Here is a 16,802-nt window from a genome sequence, read left to right as displayed (position 1 = left end):
AGAGATGTTTCTGGACCTTACCTGCTTGTTGTTGCGCACGAGTAAAGGAAAAGCCTGAGAAAAAAAGGCAAAAGATGGCCACTAAAGGCAAATGCCGATGCTTCCTCATTTTGATTTTGTCTAAGCACCAAGTGAGAACCTACGAGAGAAAACAGGACAAAGGAGAATGATCAGGTATTGACTCCCCAATTACTAACGAATGAATCAAGGATTTATCCCTTTTATGAAAAATAGTTTTGACTAAACATAGACATGAGAATCTTTGAATCTAGTGATTGTAGGACTTTGGCCATAGCTAAAAATTGTGCAGTTCAACTTTCTTTCCTCTCAAATTGAGGCAGGCAAAAATAGTATATCGCAAAACAAATGGCAGAATGAAAAAGGGTCAGGAGAAAAGGTGCTCAGAGGCACAAAGGGGCAGGTTGGTGGCGCCCAGCCTGTCAATCGTGCCTAAAGGAATCCCGCGGGGAAGCTTCCGTTCAGGGAGGGAACGGGCTTCATCCAAATCACAACGTGTGCCAACACAACCATGGCAGCTGGGACCATTTTGAACCTTGCCCTCATTCTCTGTTAATATTTAGCACTTTTCCTCCACCAAAAGACTGCTGTGTGTCCAATGCCAATCACAGGATGGAGCACACCCTGGGATACTGAATTAGCAAGACTGAAGCCAGTCATGAGGGCTGACGGCCACATAGCGTGGTCTCCCATGCAAATTTAACTGCCAGCCACCCGGGCTCAAGTCTGGATGGGCGCAGTGGGCTGTGTCACCATCACTTTTCCCTTCAAGCAAACACCACCTTCTCCCCATGCCACATCTGAAAACACCCTGACCCACACCAAACCTTCAGGTCAGCATCTTCACCCTCCAGTCTCCAGTGACAGCAGCTTGAGGGTCTGGGCTCTTCCTTATGACCCTCCAGAGAGCCGGCCTAGGTCTTCTCCACCTGGGCTTAGGTCCCCTTGCAGGACATCACCTCTTTTCTCTTCCCCTTGATCCAAGGCTCTGGTTTCCCCCAACTCTTTCTTAGGTCTTGGGTATATGACCTGTGCAGACCCACTAGACCCCATGCTTGATTTAATGATCTGTTGTTGCTGTCTTAACATTCTTAATAACTTTTGGACAAGGACCCTTCATGTTCATTTTGCATCGAGCCCACAGATTCTGGAGCTGGTCCTGGCTACAGCTGTGCATGTGTATCATTGACTCTTCTTACCCTTACCCAGACTTGGCAGGGGTTCCCTGGTCAGAGCCTTGGGTAACAGCATCAGAGAGGAGGGGCGTGCCGGTCAAAATTATTGGTTATTTTTTCTTGTCCTTAGTTTCAAGAAGTACTATTTAATATTGAAAATTATGTAGTATAGACTACAGTCAAGCGAGAAATCCCATTTGGTTTAAGAAACCTAAATATTTTCATCTGGAGAGATTGGGTTACCATCATAATTTACAGTTCATTGTTAGGGCTTGAAGATGAAGAAGGCGGCCTTGGGAATTACAGCATGAAAAGGTAGTCATCATCAGTATAAATAAAAATCAAAAACCTCTCGCTCTGGGGCATTTTTTGGTAGAAACAGAAAAACAAATCCTAAAATGCATACGGAATTTCAAAGGACCCAGAAGAGCAAAAGCAAACTTGAGAAAGGAAAAATAGAGCTGGAGGCCTCATATTTCCTGTTTTCAAATCATATTACAAAGCTACTGTAATCAAAACAACATGGGACTGGAATAAAGACAAACATGTCAACCAATGGAATACAATAAAGATCCGAGAAACAAACCCTCAAGTATATGGTCAAATAAGTTTCTATAACAGTACCAAGGCTACACAATGGGGTCAGGATAGTCTCTTCAACAAATGATGCTGGAGAAACTGTATATGCACGTGCAAAAATGAAGTTGGACCCTTACCTTACACCACTTACAAAGACCTAACTCAAAATGGATTAAAAATGTAAATGTAAGACCTGAAACTATTATACATTTAGAAGAAAATATAGGAGAAAATCTTCATAATGTTGGATTTGGTAATGATTTCTTCCATATGACACCAAAAGCACAGACAACAAAAGCAAGGACAGACAAATGGTACTATATCAAACTTAAAAACTTTTACACAGCAAAGGAAACAATCAACAGAGTGAAGAGGCAAGCTACAGAATGGGAGAAAATATTCACAAACCATATATCTGATAAGGGGTTCATATCAGAACACATAAAGAACTCTCACAACTTTACAACAAGATCTGATTTAAAGATAGGTAAAGGACTTGAATAGACATTTCTCCAGAGAAGACATACGAATGGCCAATAAGCATATGAAAAAACACTCAGCATCAGAGAAATGAAAATCAAAACCACAATGAGATAATTCAAAAAGAGTCACGTGCCACAATGTTCATTGCAGTTCTATTTACAAAAGCCGGGACATGGAAGCAACGTAAGTGTCCATCAACAGATGAATGGATAAAGAAGATGTGGCACATATATACGATGGAATATTACTCAGCCATAAAAAGAACCGAAATTGAGTTATTTGTAGTGAGGTAGATGGACCTAGAGTCTGTCATACAGAATGAAGTCATAAAGAGAAAAACAAATACCATATGCTAACACATATATATGGAATCTAAAAAAAAAAAAGTGGTTCTGAAGAAACTAGGGGCAGGACAGGAATAAAGACACAGACGTAGAGAATGGACTTGAGGACATGGAGAAGGGGAACGGAAAGCTGGGATGAAGTGAGAGAGTGGCATGGACATATATACACTACCAAATGTAAAATAGATAGCTAGTGGGAAGCAGCCACATGGCACAGGGAGATCAGCTCGGTGCTTTGTGTCCACCTAGAGGAGTGGGATAGGGAGGGTGGGAGGGAGGGAGATGCAAGAGGGAGGGGATATGGGGATATATGTATATGTATAGCTGATTCACTTTGTTATACAGCAGAAACTAACACAACATTGTAAAGCAATTATATTCCAATAAAGATGTTAAAAAAAAAAAACAAAAAAAACCACAATGAGATATTGCCTCACATCCACTGAGATGGCCACTATCAAACAAACAGTAAACAAGAAGTGCTAATGAGGATGTAGAAATATTGGTACTCTTAGGCACTGTTGGTGTGAATGTAAAACACTGCAACCACTTAGAAAACTGTATGGAGGTTCCTCCAAAAATTAAAAATAGAATTACTATATAAGCCAGCAATCCAGCTTCTGGGTACATATCCAAAATAATTGAAAACAAGATTTTGAAGCTATATATATACACCCAAGTTTAATGCAGCATTATTCTTAATAGCCAAGACGTGGAAACAACATATATGCCCATCAATGGATGAATGGATAAAGAAAATGTGGTATATACATACAATGAAATATTATTCAGCCTGAAATAAAAGAAAGAAATTCTGTCATAGGCTACAACATGAACGAACCTTGAGGACATCATGATAAGTGAAATGAGCCAGTCGCAAATAGACACGTACCGCAAGATTCAACTTACGTGGGGCATCTGAAATAGTCAAACTATTAGAAACAGAAAATAGAATGGTGGTCGCTAGAGGGACGGGGAGGTGGGAAGGAGAGTTAGTGTCCAAAGGGTACAGAGGTTCAGTTCTGCAAGATGAAAAAGTTCTAGAGATCAATTACACAACAAGGTACATGTAGATAACGCTACTGTACTATTCACTTAAAAATGATTAAATTTGCTCACTTGCTCTACTCTGGGAATCTTCCAGGCCTTTCTATCCAGTCATACCTTTCTTCCCCACACTCTGCTAGACCTATTCCTGAGTTTGTCCTTTGAAAAAAAAAAAAAAAAAAGCACATGCAATATTTGTGGTCTTTGTAAGTTTTCTTAATTGAGGATATACAGTTTAGAATCGTGTAAATTCTATGTCATGTGTGTTTTATTACAATCTTTCAAAGGATAGGAAAAGTTACCTGAGATTTTTAAAAGTGTGGATTACTCCATACACCTAAAATGTGGCCATCAGTTTAACAGGAATGGTATAAATGTGGCATCTTTTTTTTGAGGCATGAGTCTTTAAGAGCTAAAACAGGAAAACAATACAACAGCACATATCTTCTTAAAGCATATGTATGTGCCCCTATAATTAAATAACACAACATTTGTCCTTGCTCCTAAATAATATTTGGAAAGGAAGAAGAAAAGAAGTATTTGGCAGCAAAATACTAAGGTTTGGGGAAGAGGACTTCAGTCCCAGGAAACTGAAAAGAATCTGATATGAACACTGAGATGTGGTACAAAAGTTATTTCTACCCCAACTAGTGTCATCAGAGCTACAAAATCAGGTCCGCCTAAGGCCTAGGCTTTTGTACCTGCTTGACCTTCCTACCTTGACCTTCCTCTCACCATAGGCCTTCCATGGGCCTGGTGATTCTATTTGTGGTTGTTCGTTGTATATATAATTCAGGAATCCCATTTTCCCCTCATTGCTAAGGAAGACAATGTTAAGGGTGGTCTAAGGTTCTCAACCTTTCCATCTAGAGCAACAGAAATAATGACAGCAAAGGAAAATCTGTCTGGTTAATTAGCGACCTGGCCTTGGCAGGGGACTAGTGTCTAGATGGACTTCTTAGCAAGATGCACAGAGGGCCAAGGAGCCCCTTATCGAAGGTGTCACCCAAGGACATGGATGAAGTGGGCTCAGTCCCATGATTTTTCCTGCCAGAGATCAGGCCCGGAGGGAGGAGATGGGGTCCAGATCCTGTGGCCCAGCTGTGAGGAACAGCAAGACAACAGAGTGTGGGCCCCAGGCCAGCCCAGTCAGCCAAATTGGTGGGATAGAAAAAGACAAAACCATAAACAAGAGAATGGATTCCAAGACCCACTGTTTCTTTGGATTTTCCAGGGAGGTCAAACCAAAAGTATCACCTGTGATAAAACAAATTTACCCTGTGATTCAAATTCTGAAAGCTTGAAGATACAACCCCAGCACCTAATACAAAACCACCTGTCAATACAACTTTCTCCTGGAAATGTATCAACAGTGAGAAGGAAAGGTTTTTCTGATGTTCAGAAGGTCAGTCATCAAGAGAACGTATTTCTTCCTACAGTGAAGTGACAGCCAGTGGTGATAATGGTGCCATTCCAAAAACACAGCCCAATCTTCTTGGCTTGAAATGGTCAACACGTGCTAGGCACGGATCTGCACGATATAGGAAGGCTGTCCTCAGCTCGCCGTGCTTTGGTTCCACAGCGTCCCCAAGTCCTGGCCAGTGCTCAGGGGAGTCCCCTCAGGCAGTATAGAAACCCACACTTGGCTGGTTGGTCTGTTTTCTTCACTGAGGATGAATGCCCAAGCCACCGCCCCAATGTTGCCCCATTGCTCTCTAGAAATCCTGCAAGACCATGCTCTACTCTAGGAATCTTCTAGGCCTTTCCATCCGGTCATACCTTTCTTCCCCACACTCTGCTAGACCTATTCCTGAGTTTGCCTTTTGAAGAAAAGAAAAGCACATGCAGTATTTGTGGTCTTTGTAAGTTTTCTTAATTGAGGATATACACTTTAGAGCAATGTAAAAGTACATCATACATACATTATTCCTGATTCTTTCCATTAAAACTGAACATCAGGTTTCTTTACCAGCAATAAGCATCCTACTAGAAAACTATTTTGTGGGAAAATTGTCAGCCCACATTATTTAAATTTTACTGGTTTCTTTCCAGAAATATATACTGCCCTTTCCAAGACAGCCTGTAATATTCTAATTGGTCGAGAACTTTTTTTTAAATGTGGGATCCACAGATTTTTTTTTTAATATGGGATCCACAGATTTCAAAGGATCTGTCAACCTCCCCCAAAAGTGTACAACATTGTTTCTGTGTATGTGGGAGTCTCTGGGGATAGCATCCAAGTTCACATGTGATTCTAACCGCCTCTATTCTAACTTCCCACTAAAGTTCAAGCACCACTCCTTTGAGAAAAAGATTTGATGCAACTCTTCCTTGAGGTCCAGTTCAATTGTTTTAAATATTTGATCCGTGCACAAGAGGCAGGATTTAAAGTAGTATTTTTCTTTTGGAATGAGGGCAAAAAAATAGTATAGGACCTCACTGCAAAGCACTGGACAATGTAATCCATGTGGAAAAAATAGGACATGACCACTGCTGAGTGTGGGATGGGACGAGCTTCAGGCTTCTCTGCAGACAACCTTGACAGAGAACATGGGTGAATTGTGCACTGAGTAGGTTTCACTGGTTTTGGTTTTGTTTTGTTTTTACTATCCCTATACTGTCCGTATACTAGCCCTATACTGTCCCTATACTATCCCTATACTGTCCCTATACTATCCCTATACTATCCCTATATCCCTGTGTGGGATCTCTATTAACAAATTCCAAAGTTTGGTAGTCTTTGGTAGAGCTCAATAAAATCAAAATCATGATAGAACAAAGTCTTAATGTCTTTCTGAGGCATTAATGAGTTACTTCAACTATTCTCTAAGGAAAATGGATTTTAAATTGGTTGAAAATTATATGTAAAGATTTTTATTTCCAAGATCTTAATCTTATAAAAGAGTAGACCCCTAAATGAATTCCTTCTCACTGGGACGCAAAGTAATGAAAAAACATTCAGTGCACTGGAATTATCTTTTCTGAAACCTATCCAGATGTTGAGGAATGGGAAAGAGGGGAGAGGGGAAGTGGGGGAGGGGAGGAGAAGGCAGAGGGGGGCGCAGGAGGGCAGAGGGGAGAAGCTCTTCCAACCCAGAAAGTGAAGGACAGGAAATGATGTTTGTTGGGTGATGAGTTATCCAGGCTCCCCTGATGATTAATGGACTCCCATGTTCAGCTGAGCTGAATTCCCAGGTGGGGAAAAGGCCTTTAGATCCATACACTTTTCCTGCCCCAGGGCTTAGGAGCCAGTCAGAGGGCTCAAGCATTCCTAGACCAGCTGGTGAATATTTGTTAAAGTTTTTGTTTGCAATTAAATCTCTCCTAGTGTTTACCATGTCATGGCATCCCACTTTTTTAAACTGCAGTTCCTGGCAACAAAGCTTGGAGATTTTTTTTCATTTAGATTTAAAAGACGTCAAATAGCATCTCCCCAAATGATCACCCAGTTTGTCCATTTTAATAAGGGGGAACAAGTCACCCTCCCATTACCCTTCCTTAACTCTCCCTCCCACCCCCAAGAAATAGAGACAAAAGAGCACAAGTCATATTTTCTGGGCCCCTGTCTCGTGGGTGGGATTTCACGACCTTCTCCCAGGAGCCCAATGGCTGCACTTTCCCCCATCTTATAGCTGCTGGGAAACTGAAAGCAGGTGAGGCATAGTGTTTTGCCCACTGCCACATTAAAAAAAAAAAAAATTGAATCAGAATCCTAATGAAAGTTTGTGTTTCCAAAGCCCAAGGGAAGAACCCCAGGAAACCCTAAGAGGATGTGCCAGATTTGGCCCCAATCTCAAGGAAACTCCTGACATCTTTCGGGGAAAAAATACACTAAATTTCTTTGGCAGTGACAAACCACAGATTCTGTATCAACAGACGCCATTTGTCTGCTGCTGGTCTTTCAAATATGAAAAAAGTCAAAATTGGCTGCTTGAGACCCTCGTGTTGGGTGGGTGCCAAGCTGCTTTGTGTCACAGATTCTGTCCTAAAGGCAATAGATTCAACCAGAGAAGTTCATTAAATTCTTATCTTTCTATTGAGCATTAGTCATTCCTTTTTTTACTCAGCCTCATTCTGAAAAGAATTTGAGATGCCTTTTACCTTTTTGTAGCTGTCCACTTGAAACTTAAAAAGATATCTCTTATTATGAAGACTGCTCTACATGGGCCTTCAACTCAAAATTGTATTCAGAGTCCAGTGACATTCCCCAGCTATTGTGCAATTCCATGAAATTAGTTTTCATTAAGTCTCCTCAGAAGCTTTTTCATTTTCCATGTCTGGAAATCTCTTTTAAGACAGACACACACATGCACACAAGGCAATCTTTTTCAAACAAAGACTTAAATACATCCAGAGCTCCCATTTTGAAGTCATTTATTTGGTCTTCTCCAAGCACTGCTTTTTAGAATCAGGCTGGTCCTCCTAACAAGTTCTAGGACTTCCGTTAACTCCTAACTGTCCCATTTTAAGTGGGAGCTGCAGAAATAGTGGAAGACTGCAGCGACAGAACTATACCCACCTGCCGTGAAATGAAAAGTCACATTTCAGTAAACCCTAGGGGTCTCTAGCTTGCAGCCACCCTAGTTCTCTCTCTTTTTCTTACCCTTCTTCTCTTTCCTGCCTGAATCCTGGGAAAAGAGCCCCCATTCTTGTCCCCAGAGAGGAAGCTATGAGAGGACTTAATCTCCTCCGGTTAGCTTAGCGAAAGAGGAGAGCGGAATTTAACATGTTATTGCTACTTGAAAGAGCTTTGGGGGAACCCTCAAAAGCAATCCATTTGGAACAACTCTAAGAAGATTCCTCCAAAGAAATGCATCGGAAGCTGCTTTTCTACAGATTATTTTACAACTTGAATCTCGCATTTCCATTCTATGAAATTGTGCTAGAGAAGAAAATAGCAGCCACGTGTACACATCTGTAAACAATTATCTGCTCGACCCAGGCTCTGAAGGTGTGTTCAGTGAGAACAAAACTTAAGTCTTCTGATCCTGTGTATCGACTTGGTCTCACTGCCACCTACTGGTATCCTTGTTAGACACTCAGAACTGGACCCAAGATCTTTGGCTCAAGTAACACAGTGTCTGTTCATGTCTGGGCTATTATAGATAGTGCTGCTCTGAACATTGGGTGCAGGTATCTTTTCAAATTAGAGTCTTCATCTTTTCTGGATATATGCCCAGGTGTGGGATTGCTGGGTCATGTAGTAGTTCTATTTTTAGTTTTTTTTGGGGGGTGGGGGGGTTGGGGTTTTTTTTTTGCGGCACGTGGGCCTCTCACTGTTGTGGCCTCTCCCGTTGCGGAGCACAGGCTCCGGATGAGCAGGCTCAGCGGCCGTGGCTCACGGGCCCAGCCGCTCCGCGGCATGTGGGATCTTCCCGGACCGGGGCACGAACCCGCGTCCCCTGCATCGGCAGGCGGACTCTCAACCACTGCGCCGCCAGGGAAGCCCTATTTTTAGTTTTTTAAGGACCTTCCACACTGTTCCCCATAGAGGCTGTACCAATTTGTATTCCCACCAACAGTATAGGAGGGGTCCCTTTTCTCCACACCTTCTCCAGCATTTATTATTTGTAGACTTTTGGTATCCATCAACAGATGAAAGAATAAAGAAGTTGTGGTATGTGTATATATATATATATATATATATATATATATATATATATACACACAATGGAATATTACTCAGTCATAAAAAGAATGAAATAATGCCATTTGTAGCAGCACTAATGGACCTAGAGATTGTCATACTGAGTGAAGTAAGTCAGACAGAGAAAGACAAATACCATATGATATCACTTATATATAGAATCTTAAAAAATGATACAAATGAACTTATTTACAAAACAGAAACAGACGCACAGACATAAAAAACAAACTTATGGTTACCAGGGGAAAAGGGATAAATTAGGAGCTTGAGATTAACAGATACACACCACTATACATAAAATAGATAACCAACAAGGATTTACTGTATAGCACAGGGAACTATATTCAATATCTTGTAATAACTTATAATGGAAAAGAATCTGAAAAAGAATATATATATATGCATATGTATAACTGAATCACTTTGCCGTACAACTGAAACTAATACAATATTTTAAATCAGCTATACTTCCATTTTTTTTAAGTGTCTATCTTGTTTATAAACAATGACTGTTCAACAGCTCATGCAGTAGAACAGAGCAATCCAGAAAGGGAGGGTTTGGCTGAGCCTTGGCAAGTTAGCCTCCTCCCGGAATGAGGTCACGTGAGGATGTGCCGAGCACCATCTGGGGTTACCTTCCTTCTCCCCATAAAGGCAACTTGAAGAAACTCCAGATTAACTGCCCAGATATTTGGAAATTTATTTAAAGATGTATTCCTAGGGTCCGAGATAATAAACACGAAGCAGAAAGTTCCATATCTGCTATAGTTGGAAAAGCTAGACACCACGATGCACATGTAAAAGACATTTTACCCTCTTAAATATAAGGCAGCCCCACAGAGCATTTCCTCCATTTTTCCTGCTAATTATAAACATTAGGCAGAGATTAGTTCAGATTTAATGTTAGGGCAGAGAATGCCTTAGAAGACGCTTCAAAAGGAATTGCACAAACACCCATTCCATTCCTGCCCTGTGACACACACAGGGCCGTCGGCTCCAGGGTAGATCCCAGCGCTATCCTCCCTTCCTGCCTTGGCCATGGACTTTTGGGGCTACTGGCCTCTCCAAAACCATGGTGTTCCATTGTAGAACTGTTCAAACACAGAGGCTAAAGTGTCCTCCTTTTGTAAGGAAAAACTAAACATCTTGTTTTCTAGTCTGATTCGTGATCAAGTCTAGAAGAGAAAATTATTTAAAAGAGACTTTTTAAAAAATGGCATTGAAACCTCAGATAAAGTATCACCCACACCTTATTTAGTGTACTATCTGGGAAAAATTCTACTTAGTTCCTGTCTCTATCAGTAAAGGTCAGTTAATCTCTCCCAGACTCACTAATTTTACGTGTAAAATGAGGCCGATTGCCTGATGCTGTAACCGGCAGTGATTCTGTGACCGCTTTCTTTCATCTATTACCCTAGGCTCTGACCACCGGTGGGTTTCCTGCTGTCCCCACAAGAGACAGAGAGGCACGCAGTGCACGGCGGGGCAGCCCGTGGGCTTAGCGGAACTGGCTCTGGGTGCCGGCACTGCACTGCCGAATCCAATGATGAGGATTCCAGAAGAGAAAAACCAGTTTCCTGGAATGGCTTCTCTTGAGACCTGAGTCATCTCCAGCTGCTGTTCAGTTCTTAATTTTGAAATGCAACCAACCCACGAGCTCTTCCATCTAGCGGCCAATTCTCGATGCTCTGGGTCCATGAAAACTGAAGGTATGGGTCAAACCAGGGGGATTTGACAGAAACATTTGCCGTTGTACCTTTCCCCAGCCATTCCTACCTCGCAAATGTTTCTCTGTACTTCATGAGTCTTAAAATTCAGGAGAACAGCAGGACTACGCTATGGAAGACGCAGCCAGACCCCTACGAAAGACTAACAACCTGCCTCTGGGAGAGGGTTTGGCAGAACGTTTCATATTTGTCCTACTTTTCTGCTTTGCTTTCTCTTTCCAGATTTTTTGAAACAACAATTACCTCTCTGCTAAACAAACTTAAAATATGCTACTCTATAAAAGACTGGTCGATGGCAAAAAGTGCCTTTCTTCACGTGAAACTCCAAAATATACTCTTGAAGACTTGTACTCCCTTGATATTCCTGGCCTTAGACACGTACCTGTGAGAACACGTGAGCATGTGCTGGAGCGCCCAGGAAATGCTGATTTTGCTTTCCTTCTAGTACTGGGACCTCAAGCCAGCAATTCACCTCCCTGTGTTCCATTTCTTCATCTGAGGTGTCAAGGGCGTGGGGAGACCATCCACCAAGGTAGTAATTTGGGGATATTTCCAGTAGCCAAACGGAAATCATATATTTGCCAACCAGAGGGCAGGGCCTAAGTCTTAGTCATTTTTGTCCCCTCCCTCGAGCCAAAGCTCCACGCCCTGGAGCACAATGGGGTTTATTAAGCTTAAAGGAATATGAGACACATAGACCAAGGGCAGGTAAGGAAAAGTTTGGGAGTTACTGGATTAGTTCATCTTAACAACATCTCTTCCAGTTGTAAACTTCAAAACTCCTACAGGGATACAGCATTGCACGAATAGGCAGCCTTGATCTGGTTCTGAAACACCTTTGTGTTCATTTAATTTAAACTTTTTTCTCAGTAGATATCAGTAAAATGTTTCCTTTAAAAGTTCTTACTTGGTTCATGTCCTTGTCATGAACGTATTTTAGAAAGCAGAATGCTTCATTGCAAGCGGAAGTTCACCTCAATACATGCATACCTGAGCATAAGGAAAAAATAAAATTCTAAAGGTACATTTACTTCAGATATTACAGTCACATTTTAAAAAATTATGTATTGAAGCAGCCTCCAGGTGAGTCCCAAAGTGACCCACAAGCTCTGTTGAGATGTGTATCAACAGATTCCCTGCGGTCCCGGAAACCCCACCCCAGGGACTCCCTACAATGCACGGAGATTTTTCTGGAGCTCAGAGGGAGGCATTGTCCTCTAGAGGACGATGCATCTTTCCTCTACACTTTCGGGAAAGGCTACACCAGGACAGAGGTGCTACTTCACAATTTCATCTGCTTCCTAAAATAGTCTGATGGGACCAGAAGGTACTAAAATTATGTTTTCAAAAATTAATATAATGAATTCCTGAAAAGAACCCCTCTTTGTAAATCAGCGTGCTGCAGGTGCTCCCTGAGTGTGACACGGCCATCACCCATGGTTTAGAGGGGACAGGCCGTGTCTTTTCTTGAAAGGGTAGGATTATCTCCCAGATTTTTGGAAAGAGGGAATCCATATCTAGAAATGTGGATGAAAAGAACCTTTCCTTGTCTCGCTCAAGGCTGTCTGAAGAAGCAGGAAATTTTTAAAGCTTCCCTACTTAAAAACCTGAATCATTTTGAGCTTTCCTTTCCTCAGTGAGAGCAACTAATAGGATTTTTTTTAAATGCCAGGTCACTCCTCAAATCGTCAACTATTTATGTAGCAGTGGTGTGGTTTTTACAGCCTGCTTTCCACAGCTAAGACACCAAGAAAAGTTTGCTCCTGTGGGTTTCCGTGGAAAGGCTGCCTGGGACACAAAGTCCCCTTCAGATGGGAACCAGCCCACTATTCTTCTCCAAGAGATAACAAATCCTCAGTTTCTTCCAAAAAGAACAGTGACAAGAACTAATTTTCAAATAAAACTTTTGCCTAAAATGATTCGCATACCTGCAAGACAGTCTCATGCAACAGAATTCATGACCTGCCAGTGTATTTTAAACCCTAAATGTGGAATTTCACATAAAAGTGGGTAATGAGGGCTTCCCTGGTGGTGCAGTGGTTAACAATCCACCTGCCAATGCAAGGGACACAGGTTTGAGCCCTGGTCCAGGAAGATCCCACGTGCCGTGGAGCAACTAAGCCTGTGCGCCACAATTACTGAGCCTGCACTCTAGAGCCCACGAGCCGCAACTACTGAGCCCGTGTGCCTAGAGCCCGTGCTCTGCAACAAAGAGAAGCCCACGCACCGCAAAGAGCAGCCCCCACTGGCCGCAACTAGAGAAAGCCCACGTGCAGCAACGAAGACCCAACACAGTCAAAAAATAATTAATTAATTTTTTTTTTTAAAAGGTGTGTAATGACAAAGACCCCTGTAACCAGTTGTCTAAATACTCTGAGCAACAGCACAGATGAAGCCTCCATGGCAAAAGTCTACTAACTTTCAAAAGGGAAGGAGGTCTGATTTCAAGCTGGCTTTAGCGGCGGCATCTGTAACCTCCTAACCTAGAAGTAGGGTCAGGTGGGGAGCCTCGCTTGAGTCATGAATCCATCATCAATCATCGGTTGAAGAGAGGGGTTTCTTCCTACTTTATCATCAGTGTCATCTCAGGCACAAAATCACAGAAAGCACTTACGATGACAGAATGAGATGCAGTGAATCCTCAACGCTCTGAAAATAGAGGGAGGTGCAGAAATAAAAACAATTCTATTCAGAAAGATAGGAATTCTTCTTGCCTTACATCAGAAGTATCCTTAAGACCCCAAGTTTGGACATTCACCATACATCCCGTCACCTAAGGACCACAAAGCATGGTGGGGTGGGGCACACACCCTCCCAAGGGCTGGAAGAACCTGGGCCAAGGGCTAACATTCTAGAGACTTCCCCAGCTGCCTCCCAGGAAGGTGGGAGTAGCTACACCCTCCAATTCCCCCACTGGAAAAGGGCAGGACACCCACGCTCACCACCCTGCTATGGGATTCTTCCCCAAGTTCTCCTCTCCACCAAGTATCTTCTCAATGGCTTCCTCACTGCCGAGAGCAGGGAAAGAGAAAAATAAACCTTATGGTGATGGAAAACCCATGCCTCCTCCAAGAAGAGACGAAGACCACAAAACCATAATTCGTATAGCTTGAATTCCTACAAAACCCCTCACCTCCCCACCCTTCTGCCTTTACTCTCAGCAAAGCTCACACAAGATTGGGACTGACATACATACACTAATATGTATAAAACAGATAACTAATAAGAACCTGCTGTATAAAAAATAATTAAATTAAATTAAAAAAAAAAAAAAAAGAATGAAGCAAAACGCTGGTGCCATCCCTCCAGGCCCCCATCCCCAGAGGTGGCCTGGATGAGGGATGCCTGCTCAGCTGCTGTGGTCACAGAGCCAGTGTCGGTCCCTGGGGACCAGCTCTCTTCTCTGGCACCTCTTTCCCCGTTAGTTGGTAGAGGCCCCGGGAAGCATAATCCAATTTCCCCATCGCTTTTAATAGAATATGATAGGAGGACACTGTCTTCTGGGAGAACAAATCAAACAGTACGTTCCTAATCTAGGTGTAAATTAGCTCAGGATCCTCCAGTGCTGGGCCATCTGCTTTCCTGAAATGGTAAAGATTTGACTGCTGTTTGAGCCACCTACTGGTGCTGTGGCCTCAGCAAGTAACTGAGCATCTCAGAGCCCCTAAACCTTCATCTTTAAAGCCAGGGAACCACACCTCAGTGCCTCCTAACCAAGAATCTCTTCCTTTATCTTTAGCCCAGCAAAGAACTCAGAAGATTCAATAATGTCCAACAGCCAACTGGTGGTTTTCAACATCATTTTGCTTAGGAACAAAAAATACCTGATTTTAAAGCCACTTCAGTTTTTTGGAGTATTAAGAATGGGTCCCCTGGGAAGTTGGGGGACCCCAGTGTGAGAATAGTCTATCCGCATGAGCTCTGAGCAGCCCTGCAGCTCTAGGACCCTGCAGTTCTCATGTGGAGGCAGCTGTGTGTAGGCTGGCATGGGCCAGATCCTCTGAGTCCCCACTGTGGGGGACACTCCCCTCCGCCTACAGCAGCTTGTTCTTGGGGTCCAGACCAGCCTTTCAATTCGCTCCTTGGGCAGGCTGTGAAATGCCAGTTTCTGTTTACACCCCCCAGTACCCCTCTGGGGCCTCCTAGGGACCCCACTCCTGCTTCAGTCCTAATTTTCTAACACGGTAGCCCCTGAAACAGGTCCCCAGAGTAGACTGGCAACTGTCAGATAACACTTTCCATTCTGGGCGAGAGGGCCGGAGCCCCACCCTCCTGGCTGGGGAACAGGCTCCCGGCCTCTGGACTTGGTACTTGCTCCACTTCTGGGCAACACAGGCCAGCCCGTGGCCCTAGGGGCCCTGCCCTATCCACTGGGCGTGCTGCCCAAACACCAAATTCCTTCTCCTCCTCTGACCCCTGCAGCTCCTTTAAGCAACCCCAGAGGACTGAGGCTCCAGCAGTAACTTCAGATTCCTGAAAAGATGGAGCCCTGATGGTAATAGCTGAGTAACTCTTGACTTGGTCCTGTTCCTGGACACCAAGGTCACCGCAATCCCCCGGAGGTGACAGATATACCCAACCAGCCCACGCCCCAGGGACATGGGAGAACTCAGAGTCTCCCCAAGGTAGCTCTCGAATCCTCGGAAAGACACTTCTGCGAACAAAGCAGATTCTCAGATTCCAGCTGAGCTTCAGTTTATTTATGTCCAATAAATAAACCGTGAGCCGAAAAGCACCGCAGTCAGGAGAGCAGAGGGTGATGGGGGTGGGGAGGAGGTAGCGGGGGACACGGCACGGCTCGTGGGCAACCAGGGCCTCGGCCCAGCTAAGGAAACCCAGGTGGCACAAACTGAGAAAGAAAAGTCGGCTGGATCTTCCGGAGACCAGCAGCGTGTACAGAAAACAGACTCTATGGGAGCGAACCTGAGAGCCATCGAGAAATGGTCAGCGGGGTTTAAAGCATTTCCCTCTGGCCACAAACCCAACACAGGGGGAACAGGGGCGAAGTGGCACTTACCCTGAGCAAACCTGGAGAAGCGTGTGTCCCTGGGCTTCGATATTCAATTATGTGCGAATCTGACACATGTTTTCCCCACTTGGCTGCGTCTCCTTTTCCTTCTGCAGGAGAGGGGACCCCGAGCAGGCAGAAAACTCCCCCTGTGGTCCTTGCAGGGGGCTGCTGAGCGGGAGAGCTGAGCGGCCTTTGGTGGAGGACTGAGCTCCAAACTGGACCGTGTCCAGGGATACAGTCAAGGCTCCCTCCAGCCCCTCCTCTCCCCCTCCCCACTCGGGCCTGCCCCACACTGTAAATGAAAACCAGACTCTCACTCTGTTGCTTCTGGCCCAGCCACGGGCTGATGTCACCTCGGAAGGCTGTCTTCACCCTACGAGCCCGTAGCTGGATGCCTGCAACTCTTAAAAAAAAAAAAATCCACCCCTTCTACTCATCACCTTAAAACTCTTAAAAAAAACTCTTAAAAAAAAAATCCACCCCTTCTACTCATCACCTTTGGGGCTGGGTCCCTGGCCACAAAGAGAATGAATTTTGGAATGTTTCCGTGGGTCTCCATGGTTTTGCTGCAGTGTTTTCCAACACCATCTGAAAGGAAAACAGGAAATGCAGTCTCTCGCCTCCCCCCTCACCACGCCCTCCCATTTCTTCTTGAAGTTTCTGAATTGAGACTTCTCCTAATAACCTCCCCTTTCAAATATAAAAAACCAGCCATTAAAATCACCTTGGCATTCTGCTAACCAAAGTTCTGTTTGCCGGTGAGAAGACAAG

General features: G+C 43.8%; 1 protein-coding gene across 4 annotated transcripts in view; it reads right to left on the bottom strand.

Annotated features, from left to right (window-relative positions):
• The window catches only part of COL6A3 (collagen type VI alpha 3 chain), an 86,214-nt gene extending 69,612 nt beyond the window's left edge, over window positions 1-16,602 (bottom strand). For 3 of the 4 annotated variants that reach the window (XM_029225242.1, XM_029225243.1, XM_029225244.1), the window contains exons 1-2: window positions 16,038-16,602; window positions 22-139 (exon numbers count right to left, since the gene is read on the bottom strand). In XM_029225242.1, the coding sequence (XP_029081075.1) occupies window positions 22-109 (88 nt within the window). In that variant the 5' untranslated portion in view covers window positions 110-139; window positions 16,038-16,602. Of the gene's footprint in view, window positions 1-21; window positions 140-16,037 lie in introns of those variants that run through there. The other variant, XM_029225245.1, reaches the window with a different exon arrangement.
• Between the last annotated feature and the right edge of the window lie 200 nt (window positions 16,603-16,802).

This window comes from Monodon monoceros, unplaced genomic scaffold (genome assembly GCF_005190385.1).
Source record: "Monodon monoceros isolate NGI ecotype Baffin Bay Population unplaced genomic scaffold, NGI_Narwhal_1 Super_Scaffold_16, whole genome shotgun sequence".
NCBI lineage: Eukaryota > Metazoa > Chordata > Mammalia > Artiodactyla > Monodontidae > Monodon > Monodon monoceros.
The sequence above is the reverse complement of the archived record's forward strand: the minus strand, read 5'-3'. Positions and strand labels throughout refer to the sequence as shown.